This window comes from Cheilinus undulatus, linkage group 20 (assembly GCF_018320785.1).
Source record: "Cheilinus undulatus linkage group 20, ASM1832078v1, whole genome shotgun sequence".
NCBI lineage: Eukaryota > Metazoa > Chordata > Actinopteri > Labriformes > Labridae > Cheilinus > Cheilinus undulatus.
The window spans coordinates 9,482,808-9,503,559 of record NC_054884.1 but is presented as its reverse complement, the minus strand read 5'-3'; the positions used below and the strand labels follow the sequence as shown (position 1 = coordinate 9,503,559).

The window sequence follows — 20,752 nt, the reverse complement described above, 5'->3', positions numbered from 1 at the left end:
TCCAAGGCACTGTGGCCTAGTGGCTTCCTTTAAACGGGAATGAACCAGACAAATCACACTGAAATGGTTTTAGACCCTCATATAGAATTACACCATTATGTTATAGTGAAATTTTTACTTCAGGCTCACTTTATTATTATTCTCAAAAAGTCTTCACAGGTTATTTGTATGTGTGACTCCCTGAACTTCCACTAGAGTTTACCCTCGAGTCACTCTGCAGTTTTTTTTTAAGTGTTTGAGCTTCTTCTGTTATCACCCCCCCTCTCTGTCTGTGTTAATATTTGGCCGACTGTTCATCCAGGATGATTCTCCTCTCTGTTTTCAAAGCGTTGGGTCAGATTTGAAGAAAAGCCACAGAGTGCTTGTTGTCCTCCAGCTGCACTAAAAAGGAGACTTTTATTTTGAAACTGAAGATAATGTGAGCAGAACAAGGAAACTGTGTGAAGAAAGGTTAAATATTTAGAGCGGGATGGCTCCAGAGCTTCTGACCGTCATCGTGGCTTCAGGTGAGAAACAAAGCTTTTATTTGTCTTTATTAATGTCACAATTTAATCAGACCAAACAAGGCACTAAAAGCAGAATGTTTCCATGATTTTTACCAGTTTAGTTTCAATAAATCTCCTTAAAACATCCTGAATGATAAAGGGTGGATGTGGAAAATAATTGCAGAATTTGCAGCCAGTTTGTGAGATTTTGTCTTGGTATAAGTGGAAGAAAAAGAAAATTAAAAGCTACTTTAAGGGGTTTTAAAATGGCTATTAAACAGTCTAAATAGGGCCTTATAAATAATTAAAACTGGACATAATGTAGATTTCCAAACTGTTTACCACTGTGTGACTGAGTTAAAATCACTAAAGTGATTAAAAGCAGACAGAGCTTTTGTTGACATTTTCTTCAGTGAAGTTTCTCAATCAGTCATACAAAAGCAAATAAAGGAGGTGGGCTGATCCTCAGCTATTTGATTGGATTAGAGTGATCAGATTGGGTTTACCCTTTACATTGGGTTGTTAGAAAAACAAAAAGAGGACTTTGAAGTCCAATTAGATCAGTTAAAACAATCCAGGTTTTATCTTCTCAACACTTTTAGTTCTTTTCAACTTTTGATTAGGATTGTGGTAATTTGACCCAAATAATCAGGGCAATCCTGATCACAACAGACAGCTAGATTGGTCAACTGGTCAAACAAAACTTCTATTAAACAATGTTTTTAGTATTTTATAGGGCTGTTAGCATTAATGCATTTATCAAAATGCAGTTAAGGTCCATTATTAGCACATAATGGTCCCTTTCAGCACATTTAGGAGAGCCAATGCAGGGTCTCATTTCACTTTAAAACAGTGAGACAGATCAGTGGACAAGTCAGAAGTCATCTGAACTTATCAAACAGTAACCTTTTTACAATTCCATACAATATCCCCTATTCTTATTGTTGTTTGTTTGTATGTAAAGCATTTTTTGTATGAAAGATGCTGTACAAATAAAGTTTGATTGATTGATTCAGTGTTTCCCGACACATAAACTATGCTTGGATAGCCTGTCAGGTATATTAGTAGCCCCCCCTTAAAAACCTAGCACAAAAAGTGAGGAGATTTGTGTTTGGTAGATGATTTCTGCTTTTTTATTAATAAACTGTATACTGTTGGAAAGCCTGTTTATTTCTCTATTAAATGGTGCCACATTTGTAAGGAACATGCATTTGTGGGATGAGCAGCAGAGCTGAGGATGTGGGTTTTCCCATGAAAATGCGCCAAATCTTCTCTGCCTCTGCATGTTTCTCACAAATGTGACACCATTTAAAAGGGGAATAAACAGGCTTTGCACTGGTATAAGATTATTACCAAGAGTGCTGTTACAACAAAGAAATAATCCACCAAACACAAATGTCCTTACTTTTTGTGCTATGTTGACATTTGCATAACAATCTTTCTTTTATTAAAATGTGTATACAATCACCATGAAAGAAAAATCCACCAGCAAGCTACTGTTGTAGATGCACCGATAGAAATTTAGTTTCATTTCATCATCTTGTTTTGAGTCAAGAACAGTGATTTTATATAAGATTTACTGGCACACTCCCACATATAAAACTGTGTGACTTAAAAATGATATTTCCCTTTTGAAGGTGTATCTGTGTACTCTATCTCCTCCTCAGGCTCGTGTGTAGCGCTGTGTTTGGTGATCCTGATGTTGGTGGTGGCTTTCTACAGAAAAGATCCTCTCTGCTGCAGATTCAGACCAGACAGGACCGAGCACTGCAGTGTAAGAACCACTTCTGGTGCTTTTCCACTTTGTGGTACCAGGACCAATCACTGAAATGGCAGAGTCCCTGATAGACATGATAGGTCCTGCCCAGATATCATCAACCCAGACATGTTAAACCAGTAGAGTCAGTGCTAGCATTTCTTCCTCGGCCTGGCTCTGTCCATCTTTGGAGCTGATGGATTGGTTCAGGTCTTTGGCATGGCTACACTGATATTATGGTCCTAAAGTCAGTGGTCCTACCTTCAGTGATAGTTTTACAAAAATAAAAGCTCATATAGCTTTCAGAAGTTATCTTCTTCCACTTATCCAAGGCCAGGTAGCAGTGCCAGCTGTCAGCCTAGACATCCCAGGCCAGATTGGTTACATAATCCCTTCAAGAAGTTCTGGGTCTTCCCAGTCTGGAGGAGACCCTGAGAAAAAATGCAGACTATTCCCACATGAGCCCACAGTTCTCCTGTGATCTTGAGCTACTCAGCGCTGCACATGCTACAGACGCGCTTCCAGTTTGTGAAGTTGCTCACCTTTGGTTGAAGATAAAACGCTGCCCAGCTTAATGAGATGCAGGCAGAGGATGTGGAAATCTGAGGTTAGCGGATATGACATCAAGACACTGATTGGTCCGAGAGCATCGTCCTGGGAGTGTCACAAATAGGATGGCTTACATGGAAATTAAACCACTCTAAATTTTTGCTTCATACTGCTCTATGACTCCCCAGATTCCTTTATTTTGAAATCATAGACATTACATAGTTGCCTCAATGATTGCGTCGGCTTGTTGCTGCTGATTCATCCAACGCCCACCATATTGGTAGTGGCAGGTCCATGCTAAAGCAAAGACAAACAGACAATGGACAAATCTTTTTAGTTTTTGTCTCATTCAGTACAGGAATGATATATAAATGATTTGACATGTAAACAATCAAATCACTCAAAGGAAATGTCTACCTGTATTTGCTCACACAGCAGATCTGCCACTACCAATATGGCAGCTATGTCGACATAAAATCTAACGAGTCAATGTGGTATTACATGTGTTGTCAGGATGAATCGCCTCACTACCACAGCAGACACTCTCTGATCACCATCGCCCAGGATGAACAAAGTGCTGCCATGAACCAGGGAGCTGATGGACCACAGGTAGAAAACTATCAAAAGCTCACCACTGCAGATACCTGATGTATAATCAGCCGCCAAGAAGGAATTTTAACTGCATGTTTCTGTAACCTAGCTTTCTGGAAGGTTGTTTATAATCGGGAAACCAAACGACTACTATCTGAGCGGAGGTCTGCCCAGGCTGCCGTCCTATGAGAGCGTCCGTAAGAAGGACCGACAGAGACAGATCCACGACATGATCTCACAAAGATTTGGACTCAACGGCTGTCCAAACGAGGTGAGCTGACGAAACGATAAGGCTCAGTTTGATTCTGTAATGACAGAGCAGTGAGGATGAGGAGCAGGCATCACTGTGCACGAAATGCAGAAAGCATTTTAGAGATCATCAGTCTCTTAACTGACTTTGGTCTGCAGTGTTGTTCACATACTTCATTGCTAAACTGAGTTGCCTTATAAGAAATTATCAGTTGAAGTTGTTACTTCTTTTTTTAGAGCTCCACGCTTCGTCTCCATCACTCATCCACTGCTGCACTATTTCACTGTGTTGCTCAAAGAGTGGAACAGACTGACAGCTCCATTTTTTAACGGCTTTTCTCCCATAATTTATCAAAATCATACAGTGCCTATAAAAAGTGTTTACCCACTTGAATGTTTTACCCTTTTACTGGTTTTAGAAATCAATCATGGTCAATATAGTTTGTCTATTTTTGACAAAAACAATCTCTAATGTCAAAGTGAAAACAAATTCTTTTTAAAAAAGTCAATTCAATAAAAGTATATAAAGTAAAATAAGTGACTGCATCAATATTCCGTCCCTGCAGGTCGGTATTTAGTAGAGTCTCCTTTGGCTGCAATCACAGCACTGAGTCTACCAAGGCTACCAAGAAGCATCCCCACAGCATGATGCTGCCACCACTATGCTTCACAGTGTGTCTTTTTTGTGGCTCCTTGTACATGAAGCTTTCATTATGGATTGTTTTTATGTAAATAACATAAGCCAGGGGTGCCCAAACGTTTTCCACTGGGGGCCACAAACAGAACATTTTAAGGGTGGTGGGTCCACTTTCTAATACCTTGCCTTTATGATATCAAAGTTAGTAAATCGAATCAAATTTAGGTAAAGTTATGCGAGGGGATTTGATATGCTTGAATGGCTTGTTAATGCCTGACAAAGCATATAGCCAGTCATTTCAAGGATTTTAAGGAGGACAGTCCCATTTCAGGGAGCGCTTGTGGCTACCACTGGCTCCACTCCAATCAGAATGAGAATGACGCGCCACACCAGAGAATTCACAGAGTTACAGTTTAGTCATGTATAAAGAACACTGATGAATTGTCCTATCAAAATGTTTGTTTACAGAATTAGCATAGTAGCACTGCCTGGTGCTGAAACTAAAATATACACTTAGCTAAATAAATTAATGACAATATTTTTAAAAATTTCTATATTTTTTTTAAATTTTATAATACTTTTGATTTTTTTTTGTGTGTGTGTTTTCTTGTTGATAGACAAGTATAGCTTTGTGTTACCTTCCCGGGCGAGCCCCCAAGTAACTCAAAAATATTTTTATTTGTCAATAAGAAAACAGAGATCAAATTTACCCTACAGTCAAGCATGAGCTTCTTATTCTAGTGTGGGCCATTTTTCATTTATGTATTGGGATTTGCTGGGGGCCAATTAAAAAAATGGGATAAGGGCCACTTTTGGCCCCCAGGCCATAGTTTGAACACCGCTGACATAAGCTGATGAGCTCTGAGATTTCCAGTGAGCTGACCTTTATGGCTGAATATGAAGCCTTCCTTTAGGGCACATCTTCAGTTACATTAACATACATTCTTCTTTTTTTCTGTCCCAGCCTCCACCAACATATGAGGAAACCCTTCGCCAGTCGGCTGAAATTTCCCCTCATCACCAGCACACTTTAGACGTTCATCTGTTGGCCCACAGCCACGATGACCCCTCAGCCCTCAGTGAAGACTCACAGGACACAAACCGACCATCAACATCACTCCAAGACTCAGCGTCCTCCTCCACGCCGGCTCACAGCTCCACGTTTCTCTCCGTCTGATGCTCTTCGAGCTCTGTTACAGAAGAAGAAGACTTGTTTGTGCCAGGAGAGTTGGTGTTGATTAGTCACTGAGCTTTTATTCTTTTTAATGACTCTGACTCAAGCTGTACACTCCAAGAGTGACGATGACACATGGCTGCATTGTTCATGTATTTACCAGCAGGTTTAAGTGACGTGTTGTTCCAGGAAGAGATTATTTAACAGTGTGCTTCTTTAGAAACTGGCCTCCATGTTTCACTGTTAAAGCCTTGCCCTTCATGACTTTAAATAGAGATTTTATACCAATTAAATCAGCAGTGTTTGAAGTTTTCCTAATCTTATGTTAATTTAGTCCATAATAGTTAAGGATTTTCAGTCTGGTCCAAACTGTTGAGTTATTAGAGGGCTTTTTTTGGCCTCCCAGGAGTCTTAGAGCTGTGTTTCTTGAAGATGCTTCTGTAGTTTGAGAGCAGGTTTGGCTTAAACAGTAACTCATCAGTAATGAGTGATACTCGGAGTTTAAGAGCTAAAGTACGACAGCAGGGTTACTCTTTAACTCTGATCAAACATTCAGCACAGAAAACACAAAACCAACACAACCAGGAATCCTCAGAGAGAGATTACACTGTAAAAAATGAACTTTTGTGTTTCTATTGAGCAGTAACCGACCTGATACCAGGCTGGACTGTCAATAGTGCTCAGTTATTCAGTAACTTTATGACCTATTTAGTCTTTTTAAGGAAAATGATCATGTGAAGTGTAAGATGGGTCAGATTTCTTCATGTTTTAATAGAAATATTCCTCTTTGAGTTCAATCCCCCAGGCTGTAGAGTTCACAGTGACCCATTAGAAATCTCTCTCCATCACGTCTTTTTCAAACTCCTCGTATCAATCATCAGTTCTGCTTCATGGCGGCGCCCACACTCCCGTTCAGTGTACCAGGCGTCTCAAACACTCCCTCTGCATACCACCGCTGCCTTCCCATGAATAAAAAGGCTCACGTTTATCTCCTCATTCCTGTAAAAGGCAGGAAAATATCTCAAAGATAAGATTGTCCATGATTTATTTACACAGAAAAGTTACATTACGGCTTAATGGTAAAAATGCAAGGAACTCACAGGTCAGTTTATTCAAGGCATTGAATTTTAAATTCAGTTTTTATTAATGGTAAAATATAAGTACATTTTGGTTCTTTTTAGGATGCAAATGAGGATAAAATCAAACTGAGGGGCCTGCAGGATTATTAACTGATGCATGTGCACCATCTTGTGGTCAGTTTTGGTACTGCATCTTCCTTAAACACATCTGAACATGGGGAATCCTTTTCTAAGGGTTTCAAGAATTCAGCAGAGGTGGAAAAAGTGTGCGACTATTGTACTCAAGTGAAGTTAAAATCTACTTAACTAAAAGTATGGTAAAATATAAGCTTTCTTTATTGGCAAGAACAAAAAGAGAATAGATCTCTAACTTGGTTGTTCAGGTAAAGAATAGGTAAATATTATGAAACAGAATACACAGTAAAACTGGCATAAAAATGAAGTTAAAATGACAAAATCAGACTCATATTTCACAAAAGAGGTTCCTGAACTTTTCAGCCTGTGACCCCAAAATTAACAGTGTCAGAGAATGGAGACCCCACCTTCTCTGGAGGTGAAGCGATGTTGCACAAAGCATTGTGTACAAGTGAACATTTTAGGTAGTTTTTGTACATCCTACTTAAATATAAGCAAAAAAAACAAACAAACAAAAAAAACAAAAAAAAAAACAAAACCCAAAACACCTTAAAATGCTACTTTATATCAAATGAAATTTCTCTGATATTTTGGAAAGCATCGCATGACCCTCCTGGTGGTCCTGGTTCCCACTTTGGGTACCACTGTTTTATAATATGACAGAGTTGCAGTAACAATGATATCTCCCCTGTCAACAAGGCAATGCATTCTAATGGAGAATATGCCTCGTGTCCTTTTAAAGCACATACAGTCACAGGCAGGAACTCTACCTAGGTGGATAACTTCAATCATGGTGCAAATGTGTCTCACATCAAAAATAACAACAATCCTTCAGAGATATGAATAAAAGAACTCTAGCAAGGATCACTCCACAAAACACTACACAATTACAGTAATTTGAGTAAATGTAATAACTTTCCACCCCTGGGATTCAAGGAGGTTTTTAGCCGCCCTTTAAAGATCTAGTATGTAGAATTTCAGCCCCTAAAAATCGATATTATTTTAACAAGTGACCATTCCTATATTATATATTTTTTAACTGAGGTCTTAGAGTAGCTCAGGTATTTCCTAAACCTGTCTCTATAATAGTTCTTAGCATTGTTCCTTTATGAAGGTCTTGCTGGTTGTACAGAAAATGATGGGTACAGTTTCTCTCCAGAATTGTGAGTTTTTGGTAAAAATGGGCCACAAAATGATGTTGCTTCAAATTAACGCACTATCAAATTTTTTTGGAAGTGTGAAAGCCTCTGTGTTTTTGTCACTAATTTGCCATGCAAAAGCATGCAAAGGGTAGCCAAAGCATGTGGCTAAACCCTCCAATGTGACTGGGTTAAAACAATTCTGCAAAGAAGAGAGGGCCAAAATTCCTCCAAAGTGATGTGAAAGACTAGTTGACATTTATCAAAAATGCTTGCTTGCGGCTGTTGCCACCAAAGGTGGAACTACCAGTTTAGGGGACAATGACGTCTTCCCAGAAAATTAGGACGGGGATGAATACTTGTTCACAGCATCATGCAATGTCTCTCAAACCCTTTTCATGGATACTTCTTCAGGAAGTGGTCCTCATTCCAAACTAACTGAATAGCCCTGCACTACAGTGTAAAGGTGAAAAGCCTTCTTCCTAGGATCTGTCAAAATTCTGGGTCGAGTTGGTGAGGAAGTGGAGGACAGATGATGAAGTCTGGATGAGAAAATCAGCTCAAAGAAACAGGAGAGGCAGGGTTAAACCCCTTTAAACCTCAGTCATTTGTCTTAAAGCAGTCTGGATGCCCTACTTTCTGATTCACATGAATTAATGTAACTCCATCTTGTGGCCACTCTAGTGTGCTGCACTTCACAAATTTATTTTGAGTGTTTCTTTAAATTTTGTGTAAAATCTTAAAATCTTGCTTTAATCATACAGTTAATATCTTTGTTTTAATTTTAAAAAGTTGCAGGTTAAGTTAAAACATATTTTAATCGACAAATAAAAAGACTGGCCCTTGTCTTGGTAATTGACTGGTGACCAGCTGAAGTGGGACGCCAAACTTGGGCCCAACCGGGACCCTGAATAAGACCAGTCCTCTGGATCATGGATTGATGAATAGAGCTGAAACACCTACACTGGAGTATTAATGCAAGGTATAAGAAAAAAGATTCAATATTTCTATTTTGATTTTGTAACGTGAGAATAAAGAGCTAACTGACGTTCAGGTGAAAATCATCAAATGTCCAGATTTTAATGTATAAAACTTTATTACAGTACATACAGCACACATTTGCATGACAGAAATGACTCCTAAGTTCATTTAAGATGACCTGGATGACTGTGGTGAGTAAAGGACAGCACTGTGATTTTTTTTTCATATGTGAGCCTGTTTTAAATACTTCAGAGTCTACATGACTCAATAAACACAAGGTTTTTGTGTCCTTGTTGGAACAATGGTGTGTTAGAGCTGGGAAATAAATCCACTAAACATATGTACATTTTAGCTGGCATATATTCCTAGTTCTTCTTTTTTTCTGTCCTGTTTATTGTGTAAATCCAAAAATTGTACCACAGAGTCAAACTTTACCATTAAAGTCCAGAAAATCATGTCACAAAAATGTGACACAAACAGACAACAAGCCAAGGAAATTTTCAGACTCCTCTCTCCTCTTCACTCAGATCTCCTGAAGTCAGTGAGAGGCATCCATCACAGGAAATCCTTCATGGCCCCGTTAAATTCATAAACACTTGGGGAGCCTCTCATTTCTAACGGAGTCCTGTCAGTTTTAGACCATGTCCACCAGTCTGAACTTTCCCTCCTGTTTGACTGGAAGTACGTTGATGAAGGTTTTGTAGAGCACAGCTCCTTTGGGCAGTTTGGTGATGACCTGTGTGGATTCTGGGCTGCGAGGTGGCGGGATGTAGACCTCTTTGGTGAACCTGACATGGCCATCTTCAAGGGCGTATAGCGTCTTATTGGTTCCCATCCCGACCTGAGGACAGACAGTTGGAGATTCAGGATCAGATGTACTCACTGAGGGTGGAAACTAACAAATTACATTTACTGAAATTACTGCGACTACAAACCTCTATGTGTACTTGTATTTTTTGAGTACATTCTGAGATCAGTAGTTTTACTTCTACTCAAGGATATTTTAGGGGAAGCAATGTGCTGCATTAAAATTTAAAAAGCATCAAGTACGGTGTAAAAAATCATACAATGAAGTTTTTAGGCATAAAAATGTCCTTAAAAATGTAGGACTATTAAAAAGTAAAAATTAACACTTTAAAGACACTTAAATAACTTGACTTTTGACAAAAATATGTAAGACTTGTTTATACATTTCAAGGATCCACAAGAACCCTATTTACTGGAATATTTCTGATGTTCATATGTGTTAAGAGTGAAAGAGTAGGACTTACATGAGCTCCTGGGTGAAACCTTATCACCCTCTGTGTTGCGAGGATGTTACCCGCATGGACAAAGTTTCCTGTGAACGCAAGAAAACAGAGCATTATTATTTTACTTTTAAAAAATTGTAAATAATTTTGTGAATGTTAATCCCATGGCTTTTGTTAAAAACAACTTTAACGTTTTTTAAATATCTTTGCTTCATCCAGCTTCACCACAACATCTGGTCTTAAATTCATCTGAGACTTGTGGTGTATTTAGCTAAGTGGCTCTCAGCTGGACTTTCCTCAGGAGCTCTCAACAACTTTTTAATGAGAAATCATGACTCAGATTTCTGACATTTTCAACTATGCATCATTATTAGATGTTGCGCAGGGTGGGGCCAAATATGAGAGCTGCAGTAATTCTGAAAATCTGTTGCAAGGTGGGTCTCCTCTGGAAAGAACAAAGCAGTCAGTCAACCTCTTAGCAAGGCGATGCATACTGATGCACTACGTCTCCTTTGGGACAATCCACTGGAAACATGACAAAAAGAACCCAAGCAGGGATCACTGCGAAAAGTCAACAACCAAACACAAATAAATGCACATAAAACACATATAGACACGCCCAAGAGCATCACAGAGAACCTGACCCACACATCACCCCTGGTTTGAAACTGCAGTGGGCAGAGCTTAGATCAACTCATTAGTTGTGTTTTGGGGTACTTTAGTTACTTTCCACCCCTGCTACTGAGTACTCAGCATTTAAAGTAAACTTTAAAGTAAATTTTTTTTAAATTTTTACTTGAGTACAATAGTCATGTGCTTCTTCCACCTCTGTAAACCCAAATTCGACTTCTCCCAAAGTAATCAAAGAAAGTGTGCATGCTATATTCTTGTGCTATTTCCGACCTTGAATGTAATGCATAATTACCATCCTGTTTCTTGTAGCCGTATCTCTTTCCAGGACTTTTTCCTCCGAGGTTTTTACTGCTTCCTCCAGCCTTCTTAGACGCAAACCTCACTGAGTCCAGGAGAACAGACTGACCAGGTGACAACAAACCTGAAATCAGAAGAACAGAAAAAAGTCCTGGGAAATCAAAAATATATAGTGGACCAAGGGTGTCACATTTTCCATACTTAAATGATTTGAAACCATGGGTAAAGATAACAAGATTAAGATAGTAAAATAGATAGCATATTCTTAATTTCGTTATAAATCAGCTCCTTGAGAGTCACACACATATTTTTATGAACGTCTAAGGATGCCTGCTCAAACAAGTGTTTCACAAAACCAACTCAATAAAGAGTATTTTTACCCATATTTACCACTGACTGGAGGTTACTGTCTTTGAGCTCTGGACAGCTATCACAGCCAAATTAATGAGCATGTGTGGTACCTTCGTGTTCTTTCAAACATAAGCTTCTAGAAATTTCAGATCCGTTAAAGATAAATTAAAAAAACATATAAATGTAACGTAAGCAATGTCTGGATAACAAGAGAATATCTAAAATACTTATTTAGACGTTCATACCTGCTCTGGACCTAAGCATCAAGGACGCCAACGCTGCCATCTTGAATGACGTCACCCACGGAGGTTGCGTATTTACGTCACCTCCGGATACTCTCGATGCATTCAGGTTCCCGAAGAAAGCTGGCAGACTGGAGAACGTGGCCGCTCACGTATTCATCAACAGAGATTAAATTGTATCAACCCCTTATCAAGAGCGACAGTTAGGGGGATTATTACATGGACTTAACTGGACGTGCTTTTTAAAAGTATGGATATATCTGATCCAGAAATAATGCCGTATTACAGCGAAAAGTATTCTCAAAACTTTTACGCCGATTTAAAGGCTATACTGCTGAGCAAAAAATGTATTCAGTTGTGGTTTAAGGTAACAAATCCCTTTTCAGGGAAACTCATATGAATATGAAAATAGTTATTAAATATGTTTTATGATATTCTTTTGTTGATAGTATATCGTGGTGAATCTGTAATGGCGGTTAGTCCCACAGACGTGAACGTATCATACCCGGGGAAATCAAATGAGCTCTGATGTAGCAGAAACTAACAAAACCTTTTCTGGTGGTGAGTCGATCTTTCTTAATATTTAAAAATTTAACATGTAACTTTCGTATTAACTCACTTATGTGAGCAGGATTACGTTTAAAGTGGGTAAACCCACTTAGAGGTAATGTAACGTTAGCTATAGTGCTAAAGTAAAGTGAGTTTAGTAAACAATTCACGGACAACAGGCTGTTTAACATAAAAATAAAACCAATTTTACTGAAAAGGGAAGTTTTGCTTCCCCTCTCTGGCACAGTGAGTACTTTAAAGTTTATATTCTGGTAGTTACAGTTTTTAACGTTTTGCTGAATGTAAATCCAAATATGACATTTGTAAACAGAGTTTGGTTGGTCAACCAAAAGGAAATGGTTTTTGTGGACTTTAGTGTTACCAAGAGGGTTGCCAAGGTACCCAAATTTGAAACTTTAATACAACTGCAAAAAATTAAATGATACATTATATGAACTAATCATGGGGTATGTGGGAATTTGTGCCCATTCGTTCTATAGAGCATTTATTAGGTCCGTTTTTATAAGGTATGTTTTTCTTACTAAAAACTAGAGTGAGATAAATTATCATTGCCTTCAGTACAACAGTGCACATTGTATTCGCAATTTACAATCCCAATTATATATTTTTTAAAAACTGGTCAGCCCTAGTTGTGATTATGATTGCTTACAAGGCTGTAAGTAAAACAAATGAGCCAATTTACTACTGTGATAAACAAAAATATGTTATTTTGAGTGTATTAGTGAATACACCCAGCTTTTAAAAATAAGGTGTTAATCACAGTTAAATCATGATTTAACAGTTGCATGATTTAAAATGCATTTTTTATTTGCTCAGGTTCTCTTTGTCAAATAATAAAATTTGTCAAAAAAAACATATTTGTATCTATTGTGTTATTTTTAGTAATGTCGTACTAAAGATCAACATTGTGGTATTTTTAAAACATTAGTTCACATTTTGATCCTTCAATAATCCCATCTCATTGCTTGTATGCTGTAATTTCAGTAGGAAAATGGGCAGCTACAGTGATGCCACCAGCGACCTGGATGAGGAGCTCCCTGTGTTCGACTTCCTCAGCCAAGTCTCTCAAAACCACTCAAAGAAAACAGACCAGGTGGACCTGGATGATTGTGATGCAGAAGATGCAGCCATGTTTACTAAAGTGAAGGGCAGCATGGGTAAAAGAGCGGCGGATGTGATGATGATCAGCAGTGATTCTGATGACGATGCACCTTATGTCCCTCTGGCACAGAGACTCAAACAGAAACAGGATAATGTGATCACCTCCTCCTCCTCCGCTGTCACTAATGGGAAAGATGCTGAGCTGTGTCTGACATCCAATCTGTCCAGTTTTCATCAGGTGAGAAAAGCAAGCAGCACGGTCACAGACACCGCCACTCTGCCTGCTAAACACTCCGTCTGCAGCGAAACGTCCCTCGCCAAGACTAAACCTGCCAAACGGACGGCCGAGGAGATCCGGGCCTCCAGGGAGGAGGCGCTGAGGAGGAGGCAGGCCAGGGAGGAGCTGCAGAGAGACAGAGACGTTCTCAGGCAGGAGCAGGAGAGGCAGAAAGCAGAGAGGAGAGCGATGGCTGAGGCCGCTAAAGCTCTGAGGCCGGAGGAGTGTATCAAGTACATGGTGGTGGCTGTGGACCCAGGTACAGAAAATACAGGAATGACAGTTAGAGCTAAAGTGGACTAGAAGTACAGATTGATGTTGAAATCCCTTAGTGAGATTTACAATTACTGGATGGTAAAGAAGAAAGGCTGGTGTGGTTTCTGTGCTAGACAATCTTATTCAGTCTGCAAGAGAAGTATGACTTGGGAGAAGATTTTTTCCAGCAAAACAATGACCTGAAGCATGCAGCAAAAGCTACACAGAAATGGTTCAAAGACACAAGGTGATGGTTCTGGAGTGGTCCAGTCAAAGCCTAGACTTCAGTCAAATAGATAATTTGTGGCTGGACTTGAAAAGGCCTGTTCACGCCTGACCCCTATGCAAAACTGACAGAGCTTGATTGCAGCCAAAGATGCATCTACTAAATACTGACTGAAGGGGGTGGATTTCTGATATATGCAGTCACTTATTTTAAATGACATATTTTTATTTAGTTGATATCACTTTTTAGAAATCTCTTCCACTTTGATTTTGGAGAGTTTTTTTTCTAAATTTTTGGTTAAAAAAAAAAAAGCCAAATTAAATTGACCATAAATGATTCATAAAATCAATAAAGAGTTTTTTAAAAAATCCAAGGGGGTGAAAACTCTTCACTCACTCACAGGACTAACATCCTGTTCCAACAGTGCATAGTTATCAGTGTGTTGCAGACATGCTTCCCACTTCACCTGCCTGCTTAAATGATAATTAGCCAACGGGCTGTAAAATGATAGAGGTTTATGAGTTTGAGTACTGAGGCCTGGCTTCAGCACCACTACCAGAATTGGTCCCTCTCTCTTGTGTATCCCTAACAGTTTTTGTAATATAAAAATATGGGTTGTGGTTTGTGTTTAAGGAGGTAGAGGTGGGTCCTTGGGATAGATCAGAACCACTGGTTTAAGAACGTGGTATCAAAAGAGTAAGTATTGAACATTTTGACAGCAGGTCAGGTCTAAAGACGGTCTGTAAGCATACCTTGCTCAGATTTGATCAGTTTGTCTGCTGCATAACAGCTTTATTCCGTTTGCAGCTCTCCTCCAGCTTGAAGGAGGCGGGACTCTGCTGGCGTCGGTGCAGGCTCTCGGTTGTAGCTGCGCCATCGAGAAACAGCCGCTCCCACGCAGTGTCAGCTGGATGAGGAGGGCTCCCTGTGCTCAGGTGATAACAGGCACACTCTTACTGTCCTCAGGCTAGGATTGCATCTGCACTTGTTGATTTTTTATGTGACACTCTGCTTTGGTTTCTTCAAACAAGACCAAGGTTGAGAAGTAGTTTTCTAAAAATGTTTCCATTTTGCGACATTTAAGTAGGAAATGATTCAGATCTCAAATCACAGGATTGATTAATTGATTTAGTTTGATAATAATAATAAATTTATGTGAATTATTAAGGTAATTTTTTGATGACTATTGATAAACAGCAGTACCTTTAGCTCTTTAATATTTTCATTCTCCATCTATGAAGATTTAACCTCATCCTACTTTCTTTAAACAGCCAAGAATGCAGCTGGCTGCTTAAGTTTTTCATACCTATGAGCTTAAAGATATTTTATATACCAATGTGTATTTGTGTGTTTATGGTATTGCTGTCTGTCATTATTGTTCTTTATAGTGACATCCATAAAGGCTGTGTTTTCTGTATTTCTCAGATGGAGGATGGGGCGTGTGAACCAGAGGCTCAGGTTGTAATGCAGCTGACAGTTGATGACTTCATAACGCTGATCCACAACTACATCCAGGTAATCCAGATGTTTTTTGAGCTGCCTGTAAGCCATATTGATTACAAGTAAAAGTAATAAACGCTCTAAATATTTCACTCTGTGTGTAATGAATCCATACAATGAACGAGTTTTACTGTTTGAATTGAACTACTGAAACAAATGATCTTTTCAATGATATTCTAATTTTTTTGAGATGTACCTGTATTTCTAGGTTCTAGTTCTCAATAGGCATGTTCATGTTTTCTCTCTGCAGGAGGAGCGTCATGGCCGATCCGACTCCGGTCCCTCGCTGACCTCCTGGATTCAGGAGCGTCAGAAACGCCATCCAGACAAAATCCTCAGTTTGGTTGTCATCGACCTGGAGAAATACTTCAGGTAGGAACGGAGGGCGTCTAGATAAAAAGCTGTTTGATATTTAAATCAAAAATACTGAATTTTAAACTGTGATTGGAACAAATGCTCCAATCATCATCATCAAACATGTAATGCATGAGTAAACTTTGTCCTCTGGCATCTTCACTGTCATTTTTGGTGTCAAGATGCTGCAAAACATTTTCTTACTGCATTTCAATGCTACGCACAGCTGCATAAGGAATAATTGACACATCATTGACACAGTTTTATATGTTTTCTACCTCACCGTGTAAGGATCACCAGAGTCAGATTCAGAACTGAGCCACTGGTTGGTGGAAAGTTTGTGAATCAACCTCTCGATGGTCAATACACTTGTAATTATTTAAGACAATTGGTAGTGGATTTATCATTAGGTAATAAAGAGCCTTGTTGAAGACATTATAGTGTAAGCTCAAGTTATAAAGTGCATATGAGACAAACAATCACACCAAGGCCTCGTTAAACCTCATAGCTGTCTGCGTTACAATGTAAAAAAGTGAGAGAAGTGCTCCAGAAGTATTAAAGCCGTAGTGAGCGTGGTGACTTATACATTGACCATTTGAGGAAAAACAGTGGAATTGGACAAATTTGCCAAAAAAGTTTCAGAAGTTGCTGGGAATTTCAAGGTTGTGAAAAAAATAAGCCAGGACTGCTTCAATCTGCAGACCTGCTTGATTGCAAATGCACTATTAAATGTAAGGAATGATGAATTATTCAACATTCGATACAAATTTCCTGACAAGAAATCTCCAGGTAGTTTTTCTGAAACTCTGATAGTCAGTTAGCTATTCTTGAGTACAATCGTTTTAAATACATAAAGAGTCCTGATGATTTTTTTCAGCACTTAAAAACATAGTCAAGTTGGAGTCAAGGTGATAGCAGCTCTGAGAAGGGCACAACGTGATAGAAAGATCAACTTAAAGAGTCCTTATGTCAGGCACCAAATCACTGACTCTGCTGTCTGCAGTAGAAGGATGTGAACGTGTATGACAGGGTGAGGTATAACTCTCACTGATGTGATAAAAAAACAACAGGAAATGGCATCCAGAGAGCTTCAAATCCAGCTGAGACAGATCATACGACATGTAGAAACTTGTCGCCTTTCAGAGTCTGCCAAAGCTTTAGGTGTGAAAAACTAGTGAGGATGACGTCATGGAGCAAAAGAAGCTGGTGTCCAGAGTGAAATAACACCAAACTTTTTGTCCCCAGATCCAACAAGTCACAGAGTCGGAAGAGGTTTCGAGAGGCGGTGTCAGGTGAGGAGAATGGGGGAGGAAAGGCGAAGAAGAGGAAGAAGAACGGAGGATCTGAGGCACTTCCTGAAGTGTCAAGAGTGGAAGTAGAGGAGGTGGATTAGTCGAGAAATGTTTAACAGACTTTATACTGATATTTTTTTTCACTATCAAACAGAATTACTTCATTAAGGCCCAAGCACTGAGTGGTGCAAGGACCTGATTGTGCTTCCAAAGTCAAAGGATTATCACACTTCTCCATTTTTACTAGACTTTTGACGGCTCAAAAAGTCATGAAATGCTGCAGATGCATCAGGACTTGGGAAAATTGCAATATTTTGAGGATTTAAAATATGCGCAATCCAGGCTGCCTCAAAAGCATCTCTTAAATGTGTTCAAAGATAACACCCCCTCCTTTAACTGTGTCCTGTAACAATGAAGTTTGGTGGGTAGATTCAGCTTAGCATGACTTACAAAAAAGACTATTGGAGCAATACCCTAGCTTCTACAGGAAGTCCACCATTTTAAGATAGTAGTCACAATTGGGGTATTTTTGCCCATTTCCAGGGGTCTTTTTGAGGATTAACTCACCTGAGCAAGATCATCCATTTCAGCTCAGATTCAGGTTTCTCATAGTAAGGATGTTAATGATGAATAGTTACTCAACTCGTACAAAACTTTAAGTGCATTGCCAAGTATAAGGTATGATATAGGCTTTGTGCGTGGTTGTCGCTCAATGACTCAGTGGCACCCTACATAATATTTTTTATAGAACCAGCCCCTGCAACATACATCACATACATAATTTGTAATTTTTTGCAGGAAATCAGGGGGAATGGGCAGGTTGGGTGTTAGCTGTCCGACGCAGGACTCTATCTCTGCATCTTGTCCGATAAGCGCTGTGTGAACGAGGAAAAGAAAACATTTTTTTTTCTGAACGTCTTGCTGGGCTCCCAGTGTGTGTGTGCCGGGGACACGCATGGAGAGAGAGACAGAGCGGCGAGGTGAGGCTGGACTGTTTCATGTTCGAGGGGCGCAGAGGTTAGAGGAGTGCAGGAGTTGATGATTTGTTACATTGATGGACTTATTAAAAATGTTCAGGGCTCATGACGGCGCCCCCCTCACTGTGGCGCCCTAGGCAACCGCCTGTATCGCCTATGCCCAGAACCGGCCCTGCCTACAGCAGCACAGCTTTACCGTCAGACGCATCGTTTACAGATATCATAGCCTTTATGATAGAAATGTAAACCTTTGCCATAAAACTCTAACTTGTAGATTTTGTGTCCAGATATTTTTCCGATAACAAAAATATTTCTAAAATTAGTAAAGTTCAGACTAATTCCTGATGTCTAAAGAGGCTGGGGCAGAAGAGGGCCATGGATAAAAACATTTCATCTCTTTCAGACACTGTTTTTAATTTGGTCAATATATAATACGGACACACATATAACATGTGGACACCATGTGTGTCCTGGTGGTCGCAGCTGGTGATCTCATTGTGGAATAATTCACGCCGCCCTAGACTCAACCCTCTGTGGGCAGTCTGTGGGCTTGCAGCAGGTCAGCTAAGAGAAAATGCGGAAGTGCAGGTTGCAGTCTAACAGACGTCTACAGACATCTGAGCCACTGAGATTTGAGATTTGAGAGGGTACATGGGAGGGGATTTCTTCTTACTGTTTAAAGTAAAGGCAGTGACACACTGATCATTGTGCATGTCATATATATATTTACTATCGATGCACCGCTGTTTGAAAATCTTTAAATTACTCCTTTAATGTTTGATATTTAATCTTTATTTTCCCATCAGGCTGTTGTGCATCTCCAGCTCCACACAGGTGTGTCAGTCCGCTTCTTGTCTACCTGGAAGGACTTCTCTGATCACATCACCATGACAACCAAAGCTGTGGCAGAAGCTCCTTTCAAGTAAGCGAGGGCTTTTTTTTTTTTTTTTTTTTTTTTTTAAAGCTCGGTCTACCGTTACATCATCAAACAGACATTTCCCAAGTTCCTCTGTGGTTTCAGGCGAGAGAGGGAGAAGACAGGCTTCTCTTTCTACCTGGAGAGCGAGTGGGCAGGAGGGCAGAAGGTAGATAAAGCGGGGAAGGGTCTGCTGCAGGTGTGGAGGAGACAGATCCAGCAGCTGAACAGAGTCAGTCCAGACATGGCCTCAGCCATCCTGGCGGCGTACCCGTCCCCACGGCTGCTACAGAAGGTAAATCCACTGATAATATTTAGACATGGGACATTTACGGGAAGGTTTGTTTATAGAGATATGATTAGATATGACTGGAGCACATGTAAGATCTTTAAGAATCCTCGCCCATGAAGTCTACACAAAGAAAGAGGTCATAACTCTACATCCTGTTTATTAAAGCAAAAACAAGTGTATGTGATCCATATGACAAAATAAAAATCTGGTGTTCAAATATCAAACATCGTTCTGTGTTTCTGGAGGCGTACAGGCAATGTAAGAGCGACCAGGAGAAGACCTCGCTGCTGGCTGACCTTCTGATCCGTAGAGGAGAAGGCGTCACCTCAACGACTCGACGGGTCGGCCCCGAGCTTTCCAAACGCCTCTTCCTCCTGATGAACTCCCGTGATCCGGAGCAGACCCTAGACTCCACTGTCTGACTCCTGTAAATCAGACTATTTCTGGTTTGTTTCTTATCTTGTTTAAAATGTAAGACTTTGTTTTTCTGTTCTCTGAGTCTGGCACCGTGTAAGTTACAGCTATTTTTTTAATGTTTTGTACATATTAAAGTTTTATTAAAGTAAAATATTTTGAAGAATGTAATCATTGAAAAACATATTATGAAAACTTCATTATTCACATAGTTTATGAAAGGAATTTCTGACATTTTTCAAATGTGGGTCTTCTTAAATGGTATGGCTAAATAAATTATGACTAAATAACCAGAGGAAGAAGTCCTATAGGTCAGCCATCAGCAGAGAGAACACAAACAAGACAGAAAAAACGTAAAAGAGTGACGTCTAACACCTTCACAGATCTAAAAACACTTTAGTCTTACACTATAAGATTCTGCAGAAACAAGGTTACCTGCAGGGTCAATATTTACAAAAGTACACCTGCTTTTCTTTTCAGAGTTTTTCCTTGAATGCACCTGTTGGAAGTTTACAAAAGAAAATTCAATATTGAAGTAGAAAAAGAAGCAGTTTTGGTTTCAATGTTGCTTCTAAGCTTTCCTTGTTACTTTTTAGTCTTTTTATGTACTGATTAAGTCCTGTTTCACTAAGAAGAGTTGTATCTTCTGTGTCTTATAAAGCATACGGTGCCCATAGCAAGTATCTACCTCCTTAAATGTTTTGCCCTTTTATTGATTTGATAACTCAATCATGTTCAATATAAATTTGACTTTTTTGACAATATTTTAAAAAATGCTTTCATGTCAAATTTGTTTTAACTTTGCAGAAGTGACTGACTTCATTCAACAGAGGTCCAGCCAATTGGTCCTAGTAGTCTCACACTCAGTGAAATGGGGATCACCTGAGAGAAGTGAATGCATCTTAAGTGATTGTAGTATAAAGACACCCATATTCTGGAAGGTCCAGTCACTAGTTAATTGGTATTCCTGACTACCATTACACCACAAAGACAAAAGAACACTCCAAGCACCTCAGAAAAGGTTATTGAA

The 20,752-nt window shown here is 39.4% G+C and overlaps 3 protein-coding genes across 3 annotated transcripts; 2 read left to right on the top strand and 1 right to left on the bottom strand.

Annotated features, from left to right (window-relative positions):
- Positions 1 to 297: 297 nt before the first annotated feature.
- Positions 298 to 7,072, top strand: LOC121528936. The gene is made up of 5 exons (XM_041816593.1): positions 298 to 506; positions 2,153 to 2,259; positions 3,304 to 3,399; positions 3,491 to 3,652; positions 5,232 to 7,072. The coding sequence occupies exons 1-5, from the start codon at positions 470 to 472 to the stop codon at positions 5,442 to 5,444; spliced, it is 615 nt and encodes a 204-aa protein (XP_041672527.1). The 5' UTR covers positions 298 to 469; the 3' UTR covers positions 5,445 to 7,072.
- Positions 7,073 to 8,849: 1,777 nt separating this feature from the next.
- On the bottom strand, positions 8,850 to 11,622 carry mrpl27 (mitochondrial ribosomal protein L27). The gene is made up of 4 exons (XM_041816594.1): positions 11,552 to 11,622; positions 10,951 to 11,079; positions 10,047 to 10,114; positions 8,850 to 9,616 (listed from the first exon to the last, which is right to left on the bottom strand). Exons 1-4 carry the CDS (start codon positions 11,589 to 11,591, stop codon positions 9,410 to 9,412), a joined length of 444 nt encoding a protein of 147 aa, XP_041672528.1. The 5' UTR covers positions 11,592 to 11,622; the 3' UTR covers positions 8,850 to 9,409.
- A 403-nt stretch (positions 11,623 to 12,025) lies between these two features.
- eme1 (essential meiotic structure-specific endonuclease 1) lies at positions 12,026 to 19,870 on the top strand. Its single transcript, XM_041816588.1, has 9 exons — positions 12,026 to 12,109; positions 13,103 to 13,755; positions 14,785 to 14,912; positions 15,403 to 15,492; positions 15,728 to 15,849; positions 17,077 to 17,215; positions 18,907 to 19,022; positions 19,122 to 19,311; positions 19,554 to 19,870. The coding sequence occupies exons 2-9, from the start codon at positions 13,110 to 13,112 to the stop codon at positions 19,728 to 19,730; spliced, it is 1,608 nt and encodes a 535-aa protein (XP_041672522.1). The 5' UTR covers positions 12,026 to 12,109; positions 13,103 to 13,109; the 3' UTR covers positions 19,731 to 19,870.
- The last annotated feature ends 882 nt before the right edge of the window (positions 19,871 to 20,752 follow it).

What these genes read in the sequence shown, in the direction of transcription:
- eme1 (XM_041816588.1), top strand. Translation starts at nt 13,110, where the DNA reads ATGGGCAGCTACAGTGATGCCACCAGCGACCTGGATGAGGAGCTCCCT. An exon ending in CAAGAGTGGAAGTAGAGGAG is followed by an intron (nt 17,216 to 18,906) that starts GTGGATTAGTCG and finishes TTTTCCCATCAG; the next exon opens with GCTGTTGTGCATCTCCAGCT. An exon ending in GTGGCAGAAGCTCCTTTCAA is followed by an intron (nt 19,023 to 19,121) that starts GTAAGCGAGGGC and finishes CTGTGGTTTCAG; the next exon opens with GCGAGAGAGGGAGAAGACAG.
- mrpl27 (XM_041816594.1), bottom strand. Translation starts at nt 11,591, where the DNA reads ATGGCAGCGTTGGCGTCCTTGATGCTTAGGTCCAGAGCAG. An exon ending in GATGCTTAGGTCCAGAGCAG is followed by an intron (nt 11,080 to 11,551) that starts GTATGAACGTCT and finishes TTCTGATTTCAG; the next exon opens with GTTTGTTGTCACCTGGTCAG. An exon ending in CGGCTACAAGAAACAGGATG is followed by an intron (nt 10,115 to 10,950) that starts GTAATTATGCAT and finishes TTGCGTTCACAG; the next exon opens with GAAACTTTGTCCATGCGGGT.
- LOC121528936 (XM_041816593.1), top strand. Translation starts at nt 470, where the DNA reads ATGGCTCCAGAGCTTCTGACCGTCATCGTGGCTTCAG. An exon ending in GACCGTCATCGTGGCTTCAG is followed by an intron (nt 507 to 2,152) that starts GTGAGAAACAAA and finishes TCTCCTCCTCAG; the next exon opens with GCTCGTGTGTAGCGCTGTGT. An exon ending in TCAACGGCTGTCCAAACGAG is followed by an intron (nt 3,653 to 5,231) that starts GTGAGCTGACGA and finishes TTTCTGTCCCAG; the next exon opens with CCTCCACCAACATATGAGGA.